The 21,751-nt window shown below is 49.9% G+C and overlaps 5 protein-coding genes across 5 annotated transcripts; 2 read left to right on the forward strand and 3 right to left on the reverse strand.

Annotated features, from left to right (window-relative positions):
- Positions 1 to 442: 442 nt before the first annotated feature.
- Positions 443 to 6,067, reverse strand: TGAM01_v203628 (hypothetical protein; the record flags this gene model as incomplete). The annotated part of the gene is made up of 3 exons (XM_024549248.1): positions 443 to 472; positions 596 to 1,189; positions 1,256 to 6,067. The coding sequence occupies 3 exons, from the start codon at positions 6,065 to 6,067 to the stop codon at positions 443 to 445; spliced, it is 5,436 nt and encodes a 1,811-aa protein (XP_024405953.1).
- Positions 6,068 to 7,488: 1,421 nt separating this feature from the next.
- On the forward strand, positions 7,489 to 9,222 carry TGAM01_v203629 (hypothetical protein; the record flags this gene model as incomplete). The annotated part of the gene is made up of 4 exons (XM_018806080.1): positions 7,489 to 7,790; positions 7,843 to 7,918; positions 7,997 to 8,145; positions 8,199 to 9,222. 4 exons carry the CDS (start codon positions 7,489 to 7,491, stop codon positions 9,220 to 9,222), a joined length of 1,551 nt encoding a protein of 516 aa, XP_018660798.1.
- Positions 9,223 to 9,503: 281 nt separating this feature from the next.
- On the reverse strand, positions 9,504 to 10,055 carry TGAM01_v203630 (hypothetical protein; the record flags this gene model as incomplete). Its single annotated transcript, XM_018806079.1, has 3 exons — positions 9,504 to 9,553; positions 9,632 to 9,720; positions 9,784 to 10,055. The coding sequence occupies 3 exons, from the start codon at positions 10,053 to 10,055 to the stop codon at positions 9,504 to 9,506; spliced, it is 411 nt and encodes a 136-aa protein (XP_018660797.1).
- Positions 10,056 to 11,669: 1,614 nt separating this feature from the next.
- TGAM01_v203631 (pheromone a factor receptor) lies at positions 11,670 to 13,413 on the forward strand (the record flags this gene model as incomplete). The annotated part of the gene is made up of 3 exons (XM_018806078.1): positions 11,670 to 12,294; positions 12,447 to 12,912; positions 12,972 to 13,413. 3 exons carry the CDS (start codon positions 11,670 to 11,672, stop codon positions 13,411 to 13,413), a joined length of 1,533 nt encoding a protein of 510 aa, XP_018660796.1.
- Positions 13,414 to 13,849: 436 nt separating this feature from the next.
- On the reverse strand, positions 13,850 to 17,487 carry TGAM01_v203632 (hypothetical protein; the record flags this gene model as incomplete). Its single annotated transcript, XM_018806077.1, has 2 exons — positions 13,850 to 17,085; positions 17,154 to 17,487. The coding sequence occupies 2 exons, from the start codon at positions 17,485 to 17,487 to the stop codon at positions 13,850 to 13,852; spliced, it is 3,570 nt and encodes a 1,189-aa protein (XP_018660795.1).
- Between the last annotated feature and the right edge of the window lie 4,264 nt (positions 17,488 to 21,751).

Raw genomic sequence — 21,751 nt, forward strand, 5'->3', positions numbered from 1 at the left:
GCCCTGACAACATGCGGGATATCAACTTACGGTTGTTCATTAGAAAGATTCGATTAAAAAATATAGTGTAGCAGAATTCTCCTTTCTTGAAATAAGACTCCTAATGCAAATCGCCATTCACGCACTTTCTCCTATATAGGTATGTGTAGTTGGGGGTATCTTGGTACCTAAACATAGGACTAATCAAAAAGGAAAAAAATTCCCAGGAAAAGAGAGTGGCCATTTTCTTTCCGGTTGAAAAGGCCGCTTCAAACGCCGCACTCACGCCGCACAATGCCGCAACCACGAGAATAAAATAAAATCCACAATGCGCCTTATAGTATACATCTTCTTTTATGGGGTCTGGCTGTTGCTCTTTGAAAACGCGTCATTTGCCTAGGGCGGTAGCCGAAAACTGCGCTCTGTCCTGTTATGAGCGGTTTGCCGCATGGCTTCGGCATCTTCACTGGCTCGGGGAGACTGCGAGATTGGCCTATTAATGTTTTCGTGCAAGTTCTGCCAAGGTTAGCTTAAGCTTTTTTTTTTCCGAAACAAAGTTCTTATCCAAAGAAAGGCTATAGGAGAGAAAAGTGGGAGTAATGTGAGTTGGACATACGCTTGGGTCAGGCGCACTGGCACTGCGTTGCAATTGAGTGTTAAAGTCACCTTGCGCTTGGCTATTCATAAGTAAGATCCTATCTTGCAATTCCTTTTCAGGCGCTGTTGCCAAGTACTGAGGCGTGCAATTTCCCCACATTATCGCTGGCACAAGCCGGTGATGTTCTCGTACGAGATTGACCAGCAGGCGCCAGCGGTAATTGTCAGGAAGAAATCCCCAAGCCTGCTTCTGCAGAGCTTTGGAAATGCCCACTGTGACTCTTTCTGCTAGTTCTGCTGCGTTGCCTGTATATCCGGGTTGGTCCCTTACCAACGTAGCCAGCACATACTCAAATTCCGTCTTAGAATGATTTCGAGACTGGCTGAACAAGGATGTCGTGGTATTCGCATTTCCGGATGTCGGTGCCACTACCGGCGCAGAACTTGGCCCTGGAGGACTTGGCAAAGATTCTGCTCCTTGTTGCGGTGTGGGTGAAGGCCTGATGGGCATTATAGTGCTTGTGTTTCCGGAAGGGTTAGTATACGCAGCAGGATTCCGGATATACGTGTTCGCCCCTGTTATAGGTAAAGGAGCCGACGATGGAAAGTGCACCTTTTATTTCAGCCAAGATTAGCTGTGAGCTAGCTAATAATGCAAGCTGATATGGAAATTACTCACATGGGAGGCAGTTGGCGCCATAGTGGCTGGTTGTGCTTGCGAGAACGACGGAGTGTTGGCATTTGGCACTGGCTGGAAGGAAAGTCCAGGAGTGGCAGACGCTTGCTGATTGTGTTGTACGTGCTGGCTATGCTGTGCTTGCTGATTGTATTGTGGCTGGGCTGGATTTGGGGATGAATACGTGGGTGGCATTTGTGTTCCTTGAGGCGGTCGAGCGGCGTCGGCCATAGCTCGAATCTGTGCTGCTCTTTGTTTTTCTGCGTACATTCTCCAATACTTTTCAGGATCCGTTTGCTTCAGCCGTTCCATGTCGTGCAATTCTTGAGCATCCTTTTTCTCTTCGGCTGTTAGCTCATTTGCAGGGTCTTCTTCTTCGTATGTGTCTGTCGAAAGAATTTTCCGAATGGCCCCGTCATCTTTTGACAGTTCTATCAGCTTATCCAATATGGCGTCTTGGCCTAGAAAAGGACTGAGGTCGCTGGTTGGTTTTGTCGCCAAGGGCTTGAACAAATCTCCGTTCCGCTTGCCCCAGGCAATGGGGTTCGTTTTGTCTACAACACGCGATGCGAGCTGCGTCTTGAAAATCGATCTGTTTTGTAGCCCTTCCTCAAAGCTGCCCGCAATGACAAAGCGATATACATATACCGTTTTCTGTTGTCCAAAACGGTAGGATCGGCCAACAGCTTGTTGCTCATTCACTGGGTTCCATTTGAAGTCGAAGATGACGACTCGGTTTGCTCCTTGTATATTGAGGCCTACTCCGCCTGCCTTTGTGGAGATTAGGTAGATCTCCGACTCTCCAGCCTTGCCGGTGTTGAAAGCCCTGACCATACCTTGCCGTTTGCTCACGGGTGTGGAACCGTCTAGCCTCTGTACTGCTCGTCTTTGCTGTTTGAACAGCTCCTCGAGGTAGTCTAGCGTCAGGATAGACTCACTGAAGACGAGGACTTTGTCTCCCATAGCGCGCGCTTGGTCTAACACGACGAGAAGGAGCGCAACTTTTTGCGAAAGTTCAGGATTGGCTATATCTTTCCCGTTTGTCTCCTTAAGAACAGTCGAGATCATATTCGGGGGGAATTTTGTCGGGCGACCATGACTCTCGCTTTCGTCGTCGGTTCCCTCATCTCTAGGGCCTCTTACAGACTGCTGTGCCGCCTTTGGCGTCTTCGATGCTGCCTTTTCATTGAGCATCAGTTGCCTGAAGCAGCGAGGGTGGTTGCAGATGACCCCGAGTTGCGCCACGAATTTCACTACACTCGTTTTTGATGCCGCAGCCACCATTTCATTCAAGTAAATGCCGTACAGCTTTTCTTGAAGAGGATTAGGCTTGACGAAGAGGACAAATTCATACTTTGGAGGTAGCTCATGCTTGACAACCTGGACAGTGGCTCGCTGCACTTTGGGAGCAACAGTCATCTTCAAAACCTCCAACATTTTCAGGGCTTTGCGTTTCTCGGACCAAGTACTCTCCCTGTCGAGTCCCCTTTCAATAGGTTCTGCGTATATATCTGCAAATTCCTTTTGGGGTCCGAGATACCCTGGTGCCACCCAATTTATCATTGAATAGTACTCCTTAATGTTATTGGATAACGGGGAGCCGGTCAAAGCAATCCGTCTTTTGGTGAGAAAGTCTTGGCAGACTTGGTGAAGCTGGCTCTCCGGATTTTTCATTGTGTGGGCCTCGTCACAAATGACAATGTTGGGTTTGTTCGTCAATATTTGTTTGACGTTGTCGTTTGCGGCCCGCGTTCTTTTAAACATCTCATGTCCCATAACCAAAACACCGCCATATTCTGCCCAGTATTCAATCGTTGAGAGTTGGTCTGACTTGGACTGTGCCGATTCCACTATGAAGACATTGCCAAGGATGCCTTCGGGTGACCACGCATTAATTTCTTCAAGCCAGTTGATGACCAATCCAGCAGGGCATATGATGAGTGACTGTGAAGATCTCAGGTCCATGGGTATCTGTGCCGTAATGGACTCATTGTCTGAGTGAGAAGCCTCAGCTATAGCCACAAGAAGAGTAATAACCTGCATCGTCTTTCCTAAACCCATGGTATGCGCCAGAAGACAGCCTTGTCGAAGGTCTGCGTTGAGAATAATCTGATTCCATAGAAACCGGACTCCTTTGATCTGATGGTCTTTGATGCGCTCGCCGATTTTTTTGCTGATATAGATGAATGACTGATCGTCTTGTTTACTTTCGTTGATAATCAGTCGAGCCTCGCCTTCTGTCATGGTGCTGGATAGCGTGGCGAGTCTCAAATTCTTGGCTGCACGAGCCTCGTATTCCTCAGCGCGTTTTTTGCCTTGCTCTCGGAGCTCAACACCCTCTTTGTTCTGCACAATTTCTTTAGTCGCGCGTTTGCGTGACTTTGATGAACTCTCCGTATTATTGACTGAGTGATCAAGGAGGCCATCTGGTCCAATTTCATCATCCAAGGCATCGTCGAAGGCATCGGTTCTAAAGATCTGGCTGCTTTGCGGATACTCGGGAGCCCACTCTCTGATAAAGGCATGGAAAGCTGGGAAAATTGCCTTTGCACGGTTGAGACGGGTTTGGTCTTTCTCCTTCAAAGCCACGATCCGATCGTCCGCGTACTGGCGGCACTGAGAAAAGCTTAAAAACAGCTTTGTGAGGTCAAAGGCCGTAGTTTTTGCTGAGTCATTTCCGATGTCTGACTCCTTTGTAAAAGGATTTGCTTGGTAGAGGCTTACGGACGCCTGCCAGGCCTCTTCTGCGTTAAATCGCTGCATTAGCTGGAGAATCGGCTCACGGCGAGCTTGCATAAGCTTCCACAGCAGACAGAGAACCAATCTCCAGCGGTCTTTTGCTTTTGCCCAATGTTTTGCAGACGTCTCGCCAATCTTCTCCAAGCTTCCCAGTTGATCCATAGGAGGGACTTCTTCTGTCAAATTGATTGGCTCTTCTTTGATGAGCAAAGGGGCGTCGTCCACCTGTTCTTTTATCGGTGAAATTGTCAAATCGATGCATTCGATTGTCGCCTCATGATCTCGTGTCGCCTCGCGATCTAAGCGACCAGGTAAATATTCTACCTGCGTGAGATCGATAACCATGGAGGCGTCAACCTCAGACAAGGGGTGGCTTGCTTCGCGGACACGCCGTTCTCGTGGTGACGCAGGAGCGCTCTTAAAAAAGTCTTCGTCAACCATGGCCACATCGAGGTCGTTGTCAGGTACGATGAAGTCTTCTTCATCTGAACTAGTCAATAGTTCATCATCCGAATTTTCCAAGCGCACCTTTGGTGCTGAAGATTTCGGTTTCGAAACCCCCAAAGGCTTTGGAGGGGGCTGTCGCCTCTCAAGCAGCGAAACGAGCCATAGTTTATCAAGCTTTTCGTTCAAGCTCATTTCCATAGAGGCAGATTTAGTACGAAGCTCGCTCTCTCTGACCCATTCAATGCCGAGAAATTCGGTACAGAGTTTTTTTATCCGATCATCGAGGTACTCCGCGCGTTTTTGACTGTCGAAAATAATCTTCTTAACCTCCCCTATTCTTTTAGCATCCATCCAGACTTTATATGCTCGGCGTTCGCGCTTGGGCAGCTTCGTTTCTTTCCATTTTTTTTCCATAGCAGCCTTTTCCTCTTTGAGGATGACCTCCACGTGCTCTTTCGACAGAAAGGTGTCAGGTTTAAATGGTTTTGCTGCATTTTCTGTTTCCTCTTCATCAATTTCTCGCTGTGTCAGTTCATCCCACGAATCAGGCAGGGCATCCAAGTCTATGACCACCTCACTCCCGTCAGAAGGAGTTGGCGATTGTAGAGGAATAAATCCGCGCTTCATCGTAGCTTGTTTCCGAGAATTCTTGAGAAAGCGCATCCGCAGTATGCGATTGACAACAAGCCTCCGCCCAGGAGGCTTTGCATGGCTTGGAGTCACAATCGCAAATCCGCCTCCGCCAAGATCTATCCAAGGGCAGTCTGGAGTACCAAAAGAAGACAGGATATCTTGACGATGAATTCTGTCGCTCCCTAGGTAGGAAAATTTTGAAATGGGTTCCAATTCTGAGGACTGATGAGTATTACGCGGTCTCTTGGCTGCTTCAATCAAATTGAAGGACTCAGATTGAAATAGAGCAAGGGAACTTGGATCGGCCAACGGCTTTGCGCTCAAATTCATCGGCTCTAAGCGTCTTCTCTTGCAAGATGTTTCTTCGCTTGCCTGATCATCTGCGGAAGTGTGGAGAGGCGCTTGCGAAGCAATTGATGAGAGTCTATTGGCAGAATCGACCCGGGTAACAGAATCTGCATCGCCATCCAATTGCATTGAATAGTCCCCATCAGGTTCAAACAAGGCGCCATCAAAGTCTTTGGCGATTTGATCATTTACCGAAGACGCTTCGACTGTTGCGTGTGGTTCATACTGAGTTGAGAGGTTTTGAGCGTTTGGAGTTGGTGTCGGATCCAAGGGTCGCTTCAAAGGCGGTATAGGCGAGAGCCTTGCCTTCACATCATCCTGCTCATCATCAGATAGGAGCATGGCCTGAGTCTTCAAGAAAGTCTTTTTCCATGACCGAAAACTTTTGCTTCTTGCCCGAAAGTTGACAATCGTCTCTACCAAGTCTGCTTTGCTTCGGGCTGCCTTCAGACCAAGGCATTCCATCAACTCGGCCTTTGAGAGTAGAAATTCGTAAGAGAGTAGGGTGCGCCCGTCAATATCATTATCAGCCAGCTTTGCGGCTAGCGCAGCTGGATCTTTTATCCAAGGGGTATTTTGGGAGCAAATCTCCCTTGAGAGGGTTTCTGTATCCCACAAGAACGGATCATCTTGACGGATGCTGTCCATCTGGGCCACACTCGCGCTCAGAGACGGCACGGTTGGATCCACTGCGAAGCGTTAGCAACTCGAGTGTCGCAAACTCTGCTCAAAGAAGTAAATGGGTATTCTGTAGTTTCTTTGAGATTTCACACCAGAGAAGGAGAAGATGACGCCCAGCATGCACTAATATGCCTTTCGATCAAAGAGTGATGGCATGGGAGAGCGAGAGTCGACTTACTATGGTCTCTCCAGCTCGAGGCGGCATGTACATTAGGAACGAGAAGAAAACGCAAAGAAAATGTAAAAAGGAAAAAAATATAGAATATTAGAATGACGAGTCTAAAGAAAAAAACGGAGAGTGCGGCCGAATTCCAGTAAGCAGAAGGTGTGCGTGAACAGCGTGCGTTGTAGCTGAAGAGAAAAGAAGGTAGTGAGATATTGCCCTGCGAGGAGCAGCCGAGAGAGAAGAGAATCAGGAGGGTATTCTGATATCGAGAAATTATCCATAAACTCGCTGAATCGGCACAACAGAAGCACGGCTTTTCAGCGCATCTCGCTCCTCAATCTTGCTCCCTCCTAAAAAATGAGTATGCTCGAAAACGCGTTTTGTTGGCGACTGTTGTTGGTTGCCAGACGAAAGAGAGAACACCACTTCACGTGACCAGTGAGCGTACAGCAGGGTCGAACAAAGAGAAAAGAAAAATTGGACGAAAGGCCCAACTCTTCTCTCTGCTCTCGCCTGATTGCTGCGAGCGCAGCCACGGGGCTGTTTAAATATTCCCAGATATTCCTCTTTCTTTTCAGCCCATATCTCGGCCTGGCCTCCAGCGTCGAGAAAATTCCATCATACCGTAGTAGCAGTGCTAGAAGGTCTCAGCCGCGGCTAATTGGCCCGGGGGTGTCTCAGAGACGAGCCTACAGGGGCATTTGGCGCCTAGCTAGAGCGGCTGATAGGCGAGCTGTGGCGGGGGCTGAGGCTGAGCGCACATCTTGCGTGCGGCTTACATCCACTGAAACGACGCCCAACGACATGTTTGGTTGATGCAGGAGAGGAAATGGCGCTGTCTGCGGGCGATGTTAACAAGATTATGCAATGCCTTAGAAAAAGAGACTGTGGAATGTTACTCTCACATAACATAGCTATGTGAATAGACTCTTTTAGAATTAAACATTCACAAGGGCGCAAGCAGAGTCAATGTACTTACGGAGCACTTCGGACAGCCATTAATAATCCGCCTCAGTGGGATCTCGCACTAACTCTATATCGTTCTTCCAGGTCCTCATACAGAACCACTCACGAAATCTTCAACAGCTGCAGTTCGCCGCACTTACACAACTCACCCAACGCCCTACAACCGCTGGCCAACTGTCACCACCTGGGCGAGGCCTCCTACGCCATTTTCTCCTCATTCTTTTCTTGGATAAACTCTCGCTCCCTTACTCTCCCAATGGCATCTCTCACGAGCGGGGCTTATCCCCCGCCATTACAGCAAGCTGAAAAAGAAGCCCTCGTCGAAACGGCCAAAGACTGGGCCATTGCCAACGGCCTCGCTGTGCGGTCGCCCCCTGCAGTCGTCCCAACCGAAACTGATCCTGCGGGCATCACGGCCATCAACGTCCCCGTCACTCTCTTCCCCACTCCCTTCCCGCGAGAGTGCTTCGAGCAGGGCCAGGCGGTGCAAAAGACTTACAACGAGCTGTATGCGGCTGTGAGCCGTGACGAGGCATTTCTCGAGCAAACTGTCAAGGAGTGAGTAGCAAACACATGAATAGCCAGCCATCAACTGACATGGTTTATAAAGGGTCGTAAATGGCGACGACTTCATCCGCAACCTATGGGATGTCCATCTGAAAGTCAAGGCTGAGGGCTACACTCAGGTATATACACATTCATGACAGCACTCACTAAAACGGTCCTTATGAGCTTTCATATTCACTCGTGACTTGTGACTCTAGCCTTTATCCTTGGGTCTCTTCAGATCAGACTACATGGTCCATCAGGACAATGCAGTTTCTCCTCCTTCCGTTCAAGTAAAGCAAGTCGAATTCAACACCATCGCCGCATCCTTCGGTGGCCTCTCAACTTACACATCCAAACTACACAAGTCAGTACTCATACAAAGCATTCTCCACCAAAAGCTAACAAGCAAGCGCTCAGATTCCTTGCAGCCACCGAGTATCCCCTGCTCCAACACGCATTGGCACCGGACTCACTCAATCTCCCCGATAACCAAAGCATCCAGGGCCTAGCAGGCGGCATCCAGGCTGCTTTCCATGCCTATCCCAAGTCCGACCTAGGTCATGCCAAATGTGTCATCTTCCTAGTCCAGGGCGGCGAGCGCAACATTTTTGACCAACGCCATCTAGAGTACCAGGTCACCCAAGCCTCACCAACGATACCAGTTTTCAGACTTGCCATCTCAGATATCTTCAAACACACCACCCTTGCCGACACACCGAAGCGCCAGCTCCTCTACAGTCTCCCTCGCGACCCATCCAAGGTGTTTGAAGTAGCCGTCATTTACATGCGCTCTGGCTACCACACCAACGACTATCCCGACCAGACAGCCTGGGATGCCCGCTACCACCTGGAGCGGTCTGGCGCGATCAAGTGCCCCAGCATTCTCACCCAGCTGGCGGGCACCAAAAAGGTTCAACAAGTGCTGGCCACTCCCCGGCCTTCATCTGCGCCGTCTGTCCTCGGAAATTTCATCAACGACCATACCCCGGCTGCCGCTGAGCTCTGGAAGACGTTTACCAACATTTACCCCATGGACACGTCCGAAGCCGGCCTGGAGGCACGGAAGAAGGCGCTGGATCCCGAGCTATGCAAGGCATACGTTCTCAAGCCCCAACGAGAGGGAGGAGGCAACAACATCTACCGAAGCGCCATTCCAGAATTCCTAAAGACTCTGCCCGAGGAACACTGGGGCGCATACATTCTCATGGAGCTTATTGTGCCACCACCCGTGTCAAACATTATCCTTAGAAATGGTCACTTGGAGGAAGGCGGTATTATTTGCGAATTGGGCGTATATGGCACTTGTCTGTGGAATCAGGGCAACGGAGATGTGCTCCACAATGAGGGCGCAGGATACCTGCTCCGTACAAAGGGAGATCAGAGCGAGGAGGGAGGTGTAGCTGCAGGGTACGGTTGCATGGACAGCGTTACCTTGGTATGATGAAGCAAAAGATAAAGTATAAAGTTGGATAGGTATATTGTATCATCACTGCGAGCACGTAGACTTTATAGAAAACCTAGGAGAATCGCATCGCAAGTGGCCAAAAGCAGGAGAGCCGAGAGTTCATCTATCCCATCAAATCATACATCAAAATCATCAGGCAATACTACAGTTACATAACAAGCAAGCAACCCGCCGCCTGCTTATAATTTCGCCAAAAACACCCAGCGAGAATCCATTGCTTTTCCCTTGACAGCCAAGCCCTCAACCTGTTCCTTGCTTTACTCGCCCTGCTCAGGAAGTGAGGGGCGCTTTAGAACCTCGATATGGCCTGTAAATTTGCCACGTAATTAGTCAAACTGTCATGTATAGACTTTCGAGCGAGCTTGGCGTAGATTTGGCAACTTACGCTGGATGACGCTGAGGCCTTGTCTGGTCTGTCCATTGGAGTCCGTGTAAGAGCTGATGCTCGCATCACCCTCAACATAAACCAGAGTGCTACACCAAACGTCAGTCTCTCCTCATGATTGACATCCTCTCGACAAGTATAAAAAAACATACCCCTTGGCCAGACCCAGCAAAAAGTCCCTGCGAGGACCCTCCACAAAGCCCGTCACGCGGAACCAGCTGGTTGTGCGGTTGTCCTTGCTCCCGCTGTTGCTCGCGACGGCATACCGCACGTACTCCTTGTCGTTGCCGCTGACCTGGGCCTCGGGCGCATCGGCCAGATTGCCGACGATGGTGATGCGGGCGATGGAGCGAGGCGAGGTGGTGCTGAAGGCGCGGGCAGCTCCAGCAGTGGCGGCGGCGCGGCGGAAAAGGAACGACGACATGATGAGGATTTGGAGCTGCTGTTGGGAGCTTGTTATCAGCGATTGGCAAGAAATAGAAGAAAGTGAAGGAAGAAACAGCTGTCGAGGAGAGGACTTACAAGTTTTTGTCGAGACGGTTTCGGTTTTGTTTGGTCCCCTCCCTTGCTCTTCCGAAGCTGCAGAGAAATGGGGTCACGTCAGGACGCGATAAGATTAAGCCCGCACCTTGAGCTCTTTGAGCAATGATTGGCTGGATGGCGGGGCATGCTCCCCTGTCCCCGATTGAAAGATCAACACTCGATAGATCGTGGCATATGCTTCTAGAGGAGTATGTTGTCGTATAGAAACTGCTTACTCATCAGAGACAAGCCATTTCAGCACGGCTTCACAACGGCGCCCCGCCATTTTAGCTCCCGGCTCGGTGTAAGTCACTGGAGCCTCCACTGCCAGACTTTATCAACACCACACATAAAACAGAACAAGTAAATAATCAAACAGCCACCTTCAAGTCTGTGTCTGTCTAGCAAATTGTATACAGAAAGTCTCCCCGTATTTATCGCTCTCCTCTTTCAAAATCCCTCCCGCTGTGCCGCTGCACGCACCCGTCCCGTGCTTCGTACAACCTCACAATGTCTCTCCTGCACAATAAGCCCTTTTCCAAATCACCAAACTGCCCGCCCACCATCATCCTCAGCCGCCCAAATCTATCTCGGCATTTAAAAGCCACAGCCTTTAAAAAGCCACTCTTAACACTAATCATATGACCTTCACTTTCACCCCCTTTTTGAGTACAAACCCAAAAATCCGGGTAGCCGCTGAAGGTTGCGGGATCAGTCACACACTATGCACGGGGCATTGCCTCTTTCGGCCATCAATAGAAGCTCAATCCGTCTCTCAATAAACGCCTCCAATAGCAACAAACATGGCCAAAACACCAATTAGCAGAGAAGTTTTGGTGATTGCCTACATTATCATGAAAGTTTTATTCCATCGTTTTTCTATTTTCTTTGTTTGCGCTTTATAATATATGGAGAGACCAGGGGATCATGTCTCCATTATTGGAAAGCTTGAACGAGAGAGGCTTGATATCTCGAATCTGATCCGCTTTTTTTTTCTTTTTTGCGTCTCCCTCATGGACAAAATCTGATGCTGCAGTTTGCTCGTTTTCTTCAGCTGGCAATAGTTTCATCCAAATTTGCCAGGGCTGGTACGAAATGCAACTTTTTTGGTGTGTGTGAATCAAGATGCAGTGATATGCATGCGTGTATATGACTGAGAGGTTTATTCTATTCTATTCTATTTTTTTATCTATTTAATTTTGTATAAACGACTCTCTAGCAATAAAAGTATCGTGGACTACCCTTTTTTATATATGCTCCTCTATTGACTCCCTTATTGTTTCTATAGAACACCAATTGTCTGCCCTGCTGCTCGCTCTATACAAGTAATAGCTTATTGACCATGAAATCCTCTTTTGTCAGTTCGTTTTGAAAAGAGTATACTTCTTGCTGCTTATCATCAGTCAACTTCTTCCTGATCCCTTCTTTCCTCAGTTCTATCATCATCGTCATCCACATCATCCACATCCGTGTCTTGCACCGTCACTATCAGTAACATCGTTACATTCTCACCACCATGGACTCGCTCGTCAATCTTGCCCCCCGCGGCACTCCCAAAATCGTCCTGCTCGGTCCAGCCCCCGACGTTTCCACCACTCCAGCTCTCACGGCCAACCTCATCTGCCGCGTCCTCTTCGCCCTCATCGGCAACCTCATCTGCATCGTGCCACTCCGCCTGCTCTACCGCAACGGAGAGCTGGCCGCCGCCTTATTCATCCTCGTGGTGCAGCTGCAAAACTTTGAAAGCGCCGTCAACGCCCTCATCTGGCACAACGACGACGTGGACTCCTGGTGGCCAGGCTACGGCTTCTGCGACGTCGACTCGCACGTCCGCAACTTCACCATTGGGCTCTTCAACAGCTGTCTGCTGGCCATTATGCGGAACCTGGCCCTGCAGATTGGAAACATGAGAGCCAGCCCGCTTACCAAGAAGGAGAAGACGCGGCGGAACATTGTCCAGGCGCTCATCATCTTTCCGCTGCCGCTTCTGCAGGCCGTGTGGACATATCCTCTCGCCCAGCAGCGATATTATATCGGCACATTGACTGGATGCTCCTGGGCGAACTCCCGTTCGTGGCCGTACGCCGTCTTTGACATCTTTCTGCCGACGATGATGCCATTTCTAACTGCCGGCTATGCTAGTAAGTCCAAGTGCCGGGGAGCACGACCAACACCCGAGTCACGATCCAGCCACCAACGGCGTAACCTTGTGTAGCTTTAATTTTCAGCCTCAGAAACATCCAGCTAACTTCTTTCTCCTCCGCAGTAATCGTGTACTTACGATACCGCCAAGTCTCCAAAGCCACCGCGTCTGCTCTCTCCAACAACCCCCTCGCCCACGCCCGCAGCCAACGAGCCCGCCGCCGCCTCTACCTCATGGTGGTCGCCATCCTCGTGCCTTACGTCCCCATTGCGGTGGCCATCGCCATTGTCAACTTCCGAGTTGCCGGAGCTCTCAAGCCCTTCAACTTCGACGCCATCCATAACCATGCGCCGGGCGAGATACCCTGGAATGCCATCGTATACATTACAAGCAACGAAATCCATTGGTCATACATGAACATGTGCTACCTGTCCATCGCAACGACTATCCCGATATTCGTCTTCTTTGGCATGACCAAGGACGCCATGAACAGCTACCGCGTGGTTCTGCTATTTTTTGGGCTTGGAAAAGTGTTCCCCCAATTACATGAAGAGTATGACCCAGATGCTCGGATACTGGCCTCCATGTCCAACGGTAGCCACTCAACGTCTACAAGGTAAATCGATCTTGATTGTCATCTTCTCTATGCACAGATAGTAGCTAACTCTATACCAGTTCATCCAAAAAGAATGCAGCTCACTCAGACTTAAGTGTCATGACGAGCATACCCTCCAACCACAATACGTCAACGGTCCAGCAGCCGGCCCCAGCAGCAACATCAGCATCTCTACCAATCCACAACCAAGACGTCCATATTCAGCCTATTCGTCGCAACCCATTCCTCTTTCGCACCCGTCTCGATTTCTCTCTTCCCTTTAAGCTATCTCTGTTCAGGCGCTCCGAAGACAACAGCTCTTCTGCGCCGCTAGAGCTACTCAGTCATCAACCTACCAACAGGTCTGTCTGGTCTGATGAAGAATCTCTCCCCATTCCTTGCGCAGCAACAGCAAACACTCAAGGTGATAAAGGCAAAGACCATCCTGTTATCGCGCCAGCACCTCCAGTACTGCTCCCGTCCTCCACCTCAAATCCGGTCAATGGCTATGGAGAGCTTTAGCGTTGCTCTGCTAGCTGCGAGTGGAAGGAAAAGATGACATTCTTCTATTTTGAGAACGAGGAGTCTTGTTAATTCAAAAAAAAAAAAAATTATCTTTAAAAGCATATACCGGCAAATATTTTGATTCATTGCTTCCTATTTAGCCAGTCCTTCTTTTTATTATTTATATATATCTTGATATTTCCAGACCGTCGTGCGCTATTATATGGATTTGCTTCTCTAGTTCTAATAGGTACTACTAGGTCAACAATATCTGTCACGGCGCCGCGTGATACTCCATGCTCCTTTATAAGGTGTCTTTTCATTTCCAAGTGCTTAAAAAATGAGTAACAAAACTGATGGGCCTTTCGTGTCTCCAACAGGGTATTTTCCGTCCATAAAGTGAAATCCAGCAGAGTTTCGAGAGCTGCCATGTTGATATATATCATCAGGCTGATCATGCATCTTTCGCCGAGCTCTGCATCTTCCGTATAACTTCGCGGTGTGCGTCTAATAGATCGCCGCTCCGCATGCGAGCATCAAACACTCGATCATTCCACTCCTTTTCTCGCCTTTGCATCTCCTTCCGCTGTATTTCCGCTTCCCTCCTTTCCATCATTACAATACGTTGCGTATCCATGTCGTCAATTAGAGTAGACGTTGGCGCAAAAGGAGTCTCACGGCCGAAATTAGGAGGAATGCCAGGAGTCATTGTTTGGAGATCTCTAGCTAACGAATGTCGGAAGTTGGCGAGTTTTGTTTCTTGAGCTATCGCAGAGATAGAGGATATTCTCTTGGGCTGATGAGAATTAAACAGCGTATTCCCGGAAACTTCAATTCCACTGCTTGAGCGATTCAGTCTATAATTTGAGAGCGGTAAGTAATTTGGAGCTGGTAAGTTTGTCCTGCTGCTTTGGCGCATAATCTCCCTTCGTTGACTCAGTGGAAGTTCATCGGGATCGGGGCTAGCCATTCGATGGTTTATAGGATAGTTGTGGAGGGAGTCTGCGTCAGCAATGAATCCCTGTGTATCAACGTTGTAGTCGGCCAGGTGGGCAACGAGATTGCCTTGTGATCGACTCCGTAGGACCGATTCTCTCTGACCAAGTAGGGTATGAGGATTTGAAAAAGACACAACACGAGGCACTATCGGCCGGAATGGTGCTGGATTCAGCTGGGTGCCGTCTTCATGAGAAATGTCTTCGGGGGACAGCTCGTTAGCCTGGGCACCCTCTTGCTCTTCAACAATCGGATCAAACCCTGAAGATGTACGTCTTAGGGCCACAGGAGCTGGCTGGAGACCGGCTATGTCCATGGCAGGCGATTTAGGACTTCCGCTAGGGCTCATGGCATCCGCAGACATTGCCGGAGAAACAACAATATCGGAGACACGCGCTTGCTTTTTGACTGCCTTTGCATTTGACTGCATGGAAGACGCTTGTGTTGATCCAGAATCTGAGTGCTGAGGGGGGACATATGAAGTGCGATCAGCAATGTTCATTTGAAGATCCTCCACATCGACGTATCTGGGGACTTCTTCCATGTCCACCTCAGACCCGTATGGTTCGATATGAATAGCGTCAGGCTCAGGAGTGTCCGCGTGACCGAGATGCTTAGCCCATTCATTCGTCCTATAAGAAAGGGCAGCTCTTGACATGGATGTAGGTAATCGGTCTTTTGTCAAGTTCGCCGGGACTGAAGTTGCTGAAGAATCAGATTTGGTTTTTTCAGTAGATTCGGGCAGCTTGCCTTCCGTCGTACTATCTGCAGTTGCAGTGTGCTCTTGTTCGTGAGCTGTTGGGGCCTCTTCCTCTCCAACCTCATTCTCAGCCTTGGCGTCTGAAACTCCTTTATCTAGCTCATCGCCGACGTATTTCACCTTTGGTTCAGTTTCTATCTCAAGTGCTTCGCCACCTGGATCTTCCCTTGGCATTTCTTGAGGTTTAAATCCCTCTGGCTTCTCAACATCATCCGCGGCTGCAGTCTCGACTTCCACCTCCTCTGGATTTTGAGTTGTTTCAGTTTCGCCCAGTTCTGCAGTAATCTCAATACTCTTTCGGGTATCATCCTCGACGATTGAGTCATGATCGTTCTGATAATCACTCAAGCTTTCATAATCGACAGTTGCTGCCAAGGATGATCTGCTATCGTCATGGACGGATTCTGCTGGCTCAACCAAATCTTCAGTGCTTTCGCCAGTCTCTAGCTGGCGTTCGGGAGAAGTGCTTTTCTTCTTCTGTTGAGATAAGCTTCTCAGAAGCGTTACTGAGCTCTGTGAAACTCTTTTGACGAGAGAATTTCGAATGGGAGTCGCAGACGCAAAAGCTTCGTCATCAGCAGCAAATGTCGCAACAGATGATCGATCGCCAATTGACTTCAAATCATCTTCTGTCGGAGTCTTAAATGGCAAGGGGACTACCTGAGGCGCGGGTGTTACGTTTCTTTGCGGAGAGTTTCGTCTTCCCTCTGAGTTTGTTTGAGAAATTTCCTTCTCTTTGGCGGCCGCTGTTGGTGAACCATTTCTGTCACGGTCAACAACCCCCGCGCCTGATTCTGACATGACATCAAACTGTTCTTCGGTAATCCTGCCCTCTCTCTCGTTTGGCGTCTCCAATACTTCGTCTGCAGCTACCCGTACCGTGATCTTGCCTTCCTTGGCCAGCTCCATGGACATGAGCCCATCAGTTCCAGCTTGGACTACACTTGAATCTGACATTTCCGTCATCTCAATGCCATCAGTCTTGGATTCTGTGTAAACCGACTCAGAATGGACTCTTTGTTGTCTTTTGCTATTGCTGCCGCTGTCGGTGCCATATGAGTAGTGTGAGGCAGTGCTCATACCATTGCTGTGTGGAATAAATCTGCCTGCATAGACTTTTTCCCAGGCCACTCGTTCCCGCGCCGTTTGCTGCCCAATGTAGCGACCGACATTCTCTTCTTCTTGCTGAAGGCATCTCTGATCTTCCGCGATCTTCAAAGCCTTTGTATTGCGTCTATCTCGAACAATTGTCCACAGCCTCATCTGGCAGACAATCCCAATGAGGCAGATGATAACGATTACTGCAATCTCGACTCGGATGCCTCTAGTTATGGGATAGGTATTTGCACCAAGGGGGAATAAGTCCCCATTTAGGTTCCAGATATAAGCCCAGAACTCTTTAAGCCCGGCTCTACTGAAGCAGTCAATACCCAATACAATTACTGTTGCGCCTCCGAAAGACATGAGGATAATCATGGCCCAATCTCGAGTGTAGGAGCTGAAAGAGAGGGCGAAACCGGCAACAGAAAGACACGAGATGAAAACTGCTCGGCCTACCGTATCATGCAGCAGGCCTCCTGGCGCCAAGCAAAGAAGCCACATGCTGAAACTGAAGCCTCCTAGAGCGCATCCCAGGCCTTCAGTAAGCTCTTTGAAGATGAGGGATGCTGCTCCTAGCACACAGCCAGACAGAACAACAGCAACGACATATGCTCCCTGAACAGCCAAGCTAACAGGGACATTCATGAGATAGACAACAAGAACCGTAATTCCGAGAGAGGTGAGATAGGCAGTCGAGAAGAAACAATTGATCCATTGATTTCTGAGCCCAATAATGGTATAGAGAGCCCCGGTAAGTAACAAAATGGCGCCGGCAACGCCCCATCCTGGAGTTATGACGGGCTTAATGGGCAATTGGCCGGCAGGAATCGTTGCTACCAGTGCATATGTCAGCAAGCTGCAAGCTAACTTGGTATGATCAGCGGGAGAACTCTATTCTTACTGTTGAACAATGTCGAATTACTCAGAGGAGTTTGCGATGGAACCGTGGCTGTGGTGTGAGCTGTAGGTGTTGAGGATGCTGTAGTGCTGTGAGGAGCTTTTGTGGTCGTCGATTCTTTCGAGACATCTGTCTGCTTGCTGTCTTCGTGCCGCTCGCTGGTAACAGAGGGCTGTGGCATTGGCTGTGAACTTGGCTTTGAACCAGAAATTGAAGCGGAAGGCGTCGAAGGCGCGGAGGCATCATCTCGTCTCAGTAGATGAAAGTGGTGTGTGGCGGCCACTTGCAGGGCCAGCAAAAGGCATACCAGCGCCTGGAGCCTCATGGCCTTGAACATTCTTGCTGTGATTGCTCGGGCGTGAATGCCACCAGCGGGGGATTTCGAAGCCGCCAGTATGAGAAAATGTTCCCAGCTATATCCGCAGGCCGTGAAGTTTCATTCGAGCGTAGTGGGGGGAGGAAGAGGCAACCAAAAAGATTTCAAAGGGGGATAGAAGGCTTGAAAAGAACAGCAAACTCCCAAAAGAAGCCCCGGGACGCCAATTACACAAAGACAGCGCCTAGGTAGATATAACGCCGACCCAGTATGCTCGTGATGAACCCCCGTACACAGCCGAGTACAGTTGGTGCGACTGAGACAAGTTATGAGGAAGGCCGTAGGAGATTGGCAGAGGAGCTCCAAAAGACTGCCAAAGCCGAATAACGATGTCTCACATGCATAGGGGATGGGTCACGCACAATGGGGGAGCTGGCCAGAGAACCAGGACCGACGACAAGATCGAGTGAGACATGCGGGCTTCGATGTCACCAAGCGAGAAGAGAGGAGGCGGGAGTCCGGCGAAGCAAGGAGCAGCGCTTTTGTTGTTTTCCTCCTCTGCCGTTGCCTATCCCGGCCCCATCGCCTTCGTCCACTGCATGCGGCCACGTCCAGCTCGATCAGCACGGCATTCGGCCACGTCTGTTAGTGCTTGCGGTTCTGGGCCTGGCCGCCGGGAGTGGCACGCAGCGAGCGGTCGCAAAGTCAAATCAAGCCCGGCATCGCGGGCCACGCAGGGATGCTGGGATCCAATCCATGGAGTCCCATCCAGTCCCATCCAGTCCAATCCAGTCCAATCCCATCGCCGGGGCGTCTGCCATGGCGCGTGGCTGTTGGGCCAATTTCCCGGCTGCAACGGCGCATGCAGGGCTGGAGGCGCAGAAGAAGCAACGCTTCGTCGCTCGCTCTAGGCGGTGCCACCACGAGCGCTGCGTAGCGCTGGCGCATGCATTGGTACCTATGCAGGGCGTACAAAAGCCAGAGAGCTTCTGAAGAGGACTGCATGTGGTGTATGACGCCTGGGGCCAGTTTTCTCGGTTCTTTTGGAAACAGTGAGCATTACCTAGCTGATGTCCATCACAAGCCCATCTGATGCCACTGGATGAAATCGAGAGCAGGCCGAGCGGGCGCAGGGGCCACCAACAATTGGCGGCTTCGGCAGCGATGCATGCAGGAACAGGTCGGATCTGATTGCCCGCGCCAGCAACCAGGTATCCGCAGGTACCTCGCAGGCCCCACGCTACCGCCAGCTGCACCGCCAGTGCTGGGCGCTAGTGGTCGTAGCGCTGCCCGGCGGTACCTGTGCGGCGACTTAGCGACCTGTCGTCCAGGGGCAGAGGGAGCTATGGCCGCCGAGCGGGGTCGTTGGCAGGAACCAGCCGCGCGCGGTGCCATCCGCTTTCAGCCAGCCAAGGCTTGGATGGGGCAGAGCCTAAAATCCGTGCGCCATGGGCTTGATGCGGCAAAGCGAGCTGGTTGGATACGCTACATGTACTCTCTAAATTACATGACTTTGATAACAGGAGGAAACAAGATTTTCTTCTCTTGCTGCCATCTCCACCCGTCTACATCTGTCTTGCTCAGGAAAGATCATCTCTCTGATCTACTATAGTAAGTGGCCGCTAAAATACGTGGTGGCAACGCCATCTCGTCATGGTAGCAGAATATTGAGTCTCTTGTTCACCAGCCAAGGTAAGGTAGGGTTGCACTCGGTACATGGTGCTGCAGTAGTACGACACCCATGAGCTCCTAACGTGTCTCATTAACCTTATTATGGTAACTGATAGCATTTAGCCAGCTATCCTCCGATTACCCAGTGCAAGATGTACGGATGTTCACCACCGGAGGAAGTAACGGAGATTTACAGTCTATTTCTGGATATGCTAACAATTGAATGGATGCCAAAAAGCAGCCGCAAGCAATCTTCACATCTACCATCATTCGTCATCATCTTGCTGGAGCTCGGTTACGATAACTGCGCTGCAGCTCCAGAAAGTAAAACTCCAGCTGCAAACTCTTAGTCCTTACATACTGCTGCTCCCTTGCTGCAAAGCAGCCATTGGTTCGTCTACCGAATCCTGCACATTATGCCGTGCTGTGCGGGCTAAACCAAAAGCAAAGAGAAGCTGGGCGCTCTCCCTTGCAGTGCATGCTGGGGAATAGGACGAGACGTCGCCAGCCACCAATGCACTGCCGTATCAGCACGGCGAACTGGAGCAGCAGTGTCTCTTGCGTGCTGAATATCCTGGTATTGTTGCCGGCGCTGACCATCCATGGACCCTCGCCAAGCTTGAAGCACTACGACGCAAGGCATGAGAGCTGTTAAGTTGTCCAACTGGGCACCTCCTTGTCGGACGCATAGTACCACTAGTAGTAGTACCACTGCTACACTACTAAGTCGGTGGTGTCCAAGTCTCATCACCTCATCGGAGACGACGGAGTGCCGATGAGACTACTGCAGAGTCGGGACCTGGTTCATACACGGTTACATCATTTGTTACAGGCTTACGGTACGCAACTGTGCCTGTAACCCAGACTATAAGTGTTTCTGCCATCGAGTCTCCTATTTTTCCGCCTCCGAGACAACACAGGTCAACATGCGCGGTGACGAGTTGGAAGAATGGCCGACCATGCCTATCGCGGTGCTCTTTACACTTTTCCCTTGCATCAAGTTCGCCTACGCTCAAATTGATCTTCATGTGTCACCAAAAATATCGTCGCCGGTAGCCAAGGATTTGCTTGCATGTGCTCGTACGTGCAGAGCGCATACACGGAGCACAAAGCTCATCCTCTCAGGGCATTAGCTCGCCCCCAATCCAGCAGCCAATCTTTGGTCTTCAAAGCAATTGAACCTTCGTCTCCTTTAGGATGCAGCCTCTTTGATGCGCCACGCCACCTCGGGCTGCGAAATTAAGAGATCCACTCCGTTGGCGTGACCCAAAGTCGGCAGATGACTGGCCCGTCGTGGTGCACCAGCGTGGCGGCGCAACTCTCCAGGCCCTTCTGCCCACGTTGATTCCGCATCTCCGTGAAACCTGCTCTTGTCCTCGCGATCGTGCAGTAAGCAATCGACTCTTCAGCGCCGCCCCCGGTTCTTCAGAGTGATCAATTGGGCGCACATGTCCGTCAACAATGGTGAAACCTTCCATGCGCGGGCAAAATCGGATTCGTGACACCACCATGCAACTACAAGCAACACAGGTAATGATACACACGCACAACGTACAATGCAATTATCAACGTTCAGCTTTAATATTACTGCAATATTTAACCAACGCCAAAAAGTAATTTTAGCGATGCCAACAGATTCTAACATGGCCCCGTGACTAGCTCGATGGATACGATCATTACACAGAATTCAGCTCTGATGCTGAGGCAACACGCAGCTACCTACGTATGGATAGATCACTGATTACTGGAAGATACAACTGAGTACGTAGGACGAGATTTAACTACACGTAGTTCTCATATCGATTAGCCGGCTATTACAGTTCTTTGTAGGAGGTGGAAATGGCTGGAAAGCCCAAGTTGCCAAGCTACCACAAGATTGGAGCCAAGCCGCTATTGCACATGTGTCTGTTCATCTGGCCATTCATCACACAAGAAGAATACAAATAACATTAGATAGTACAAAGTATACTTTCGTAGCACGCAAGGCGGTTGAACTCAAAATGAGCATCCTCATCATCATCCCATGCAGGGTATGTAATCCTAATGATTGCAAGGCATCCCGTAGCACTGTTTTTCTTGTGCTCCGAGTTCTGGGCCAGATACCTAATTGGGACAGCCCGAGAACTCTCTTTTTTCATCATTTTTTTTTTCAGGCCCACGTGCCACGAGGGGGTGCAAGGTTGATGAAATCGATGATAGCGTGCTTTGTAGCGCATTGGAAATCAATAACTCGCTATTGCTCTCATAACCCACATGTTTAGTCAAAGTCGAGAATCTGATCAACGGGTCCATAGCGCGGCAGATGTCCACAATACCATTTTGGCCGTGCGTGCGCGCGACTGGAATATTAGCTTGCTGACGCGCGTTATTAGAGATATAAGGAAACAATGATTTGCAAGGGGAAATAACGTCATGTATCGGTAAGAGACGAAATAGGCGTCAAGAAAGGATGAAACTAACAGTAGTAGGCACTATCAAATGGCGACTAAGCATGCAGGCGATGAAGTTTATTCTCTGTGCTAAAGATGCTGCTTAATGAATCATGAATTATCACAAAAGGTCCAGTGTTTCAAACATATGCAGAGAAAACTCTATTAAAGTTGGTTAATAGTAC

Source organism: Trichoderma gamsii, assembly GCF_001481775.2.
Source record: "Trichoderma gamsii strain T6085 chromosome Unknown Scaffold_10.2, whole genome shotgun sequence".
In the NCBI taxonomy this organism is placed as follows: domain Eukaryota; kingdom Fungi; phylum Ascomycota; class Sordariomycetes; order Hypocreales; family Hypocreaceae; genus Trichoderma; species Trichoderma gamsii.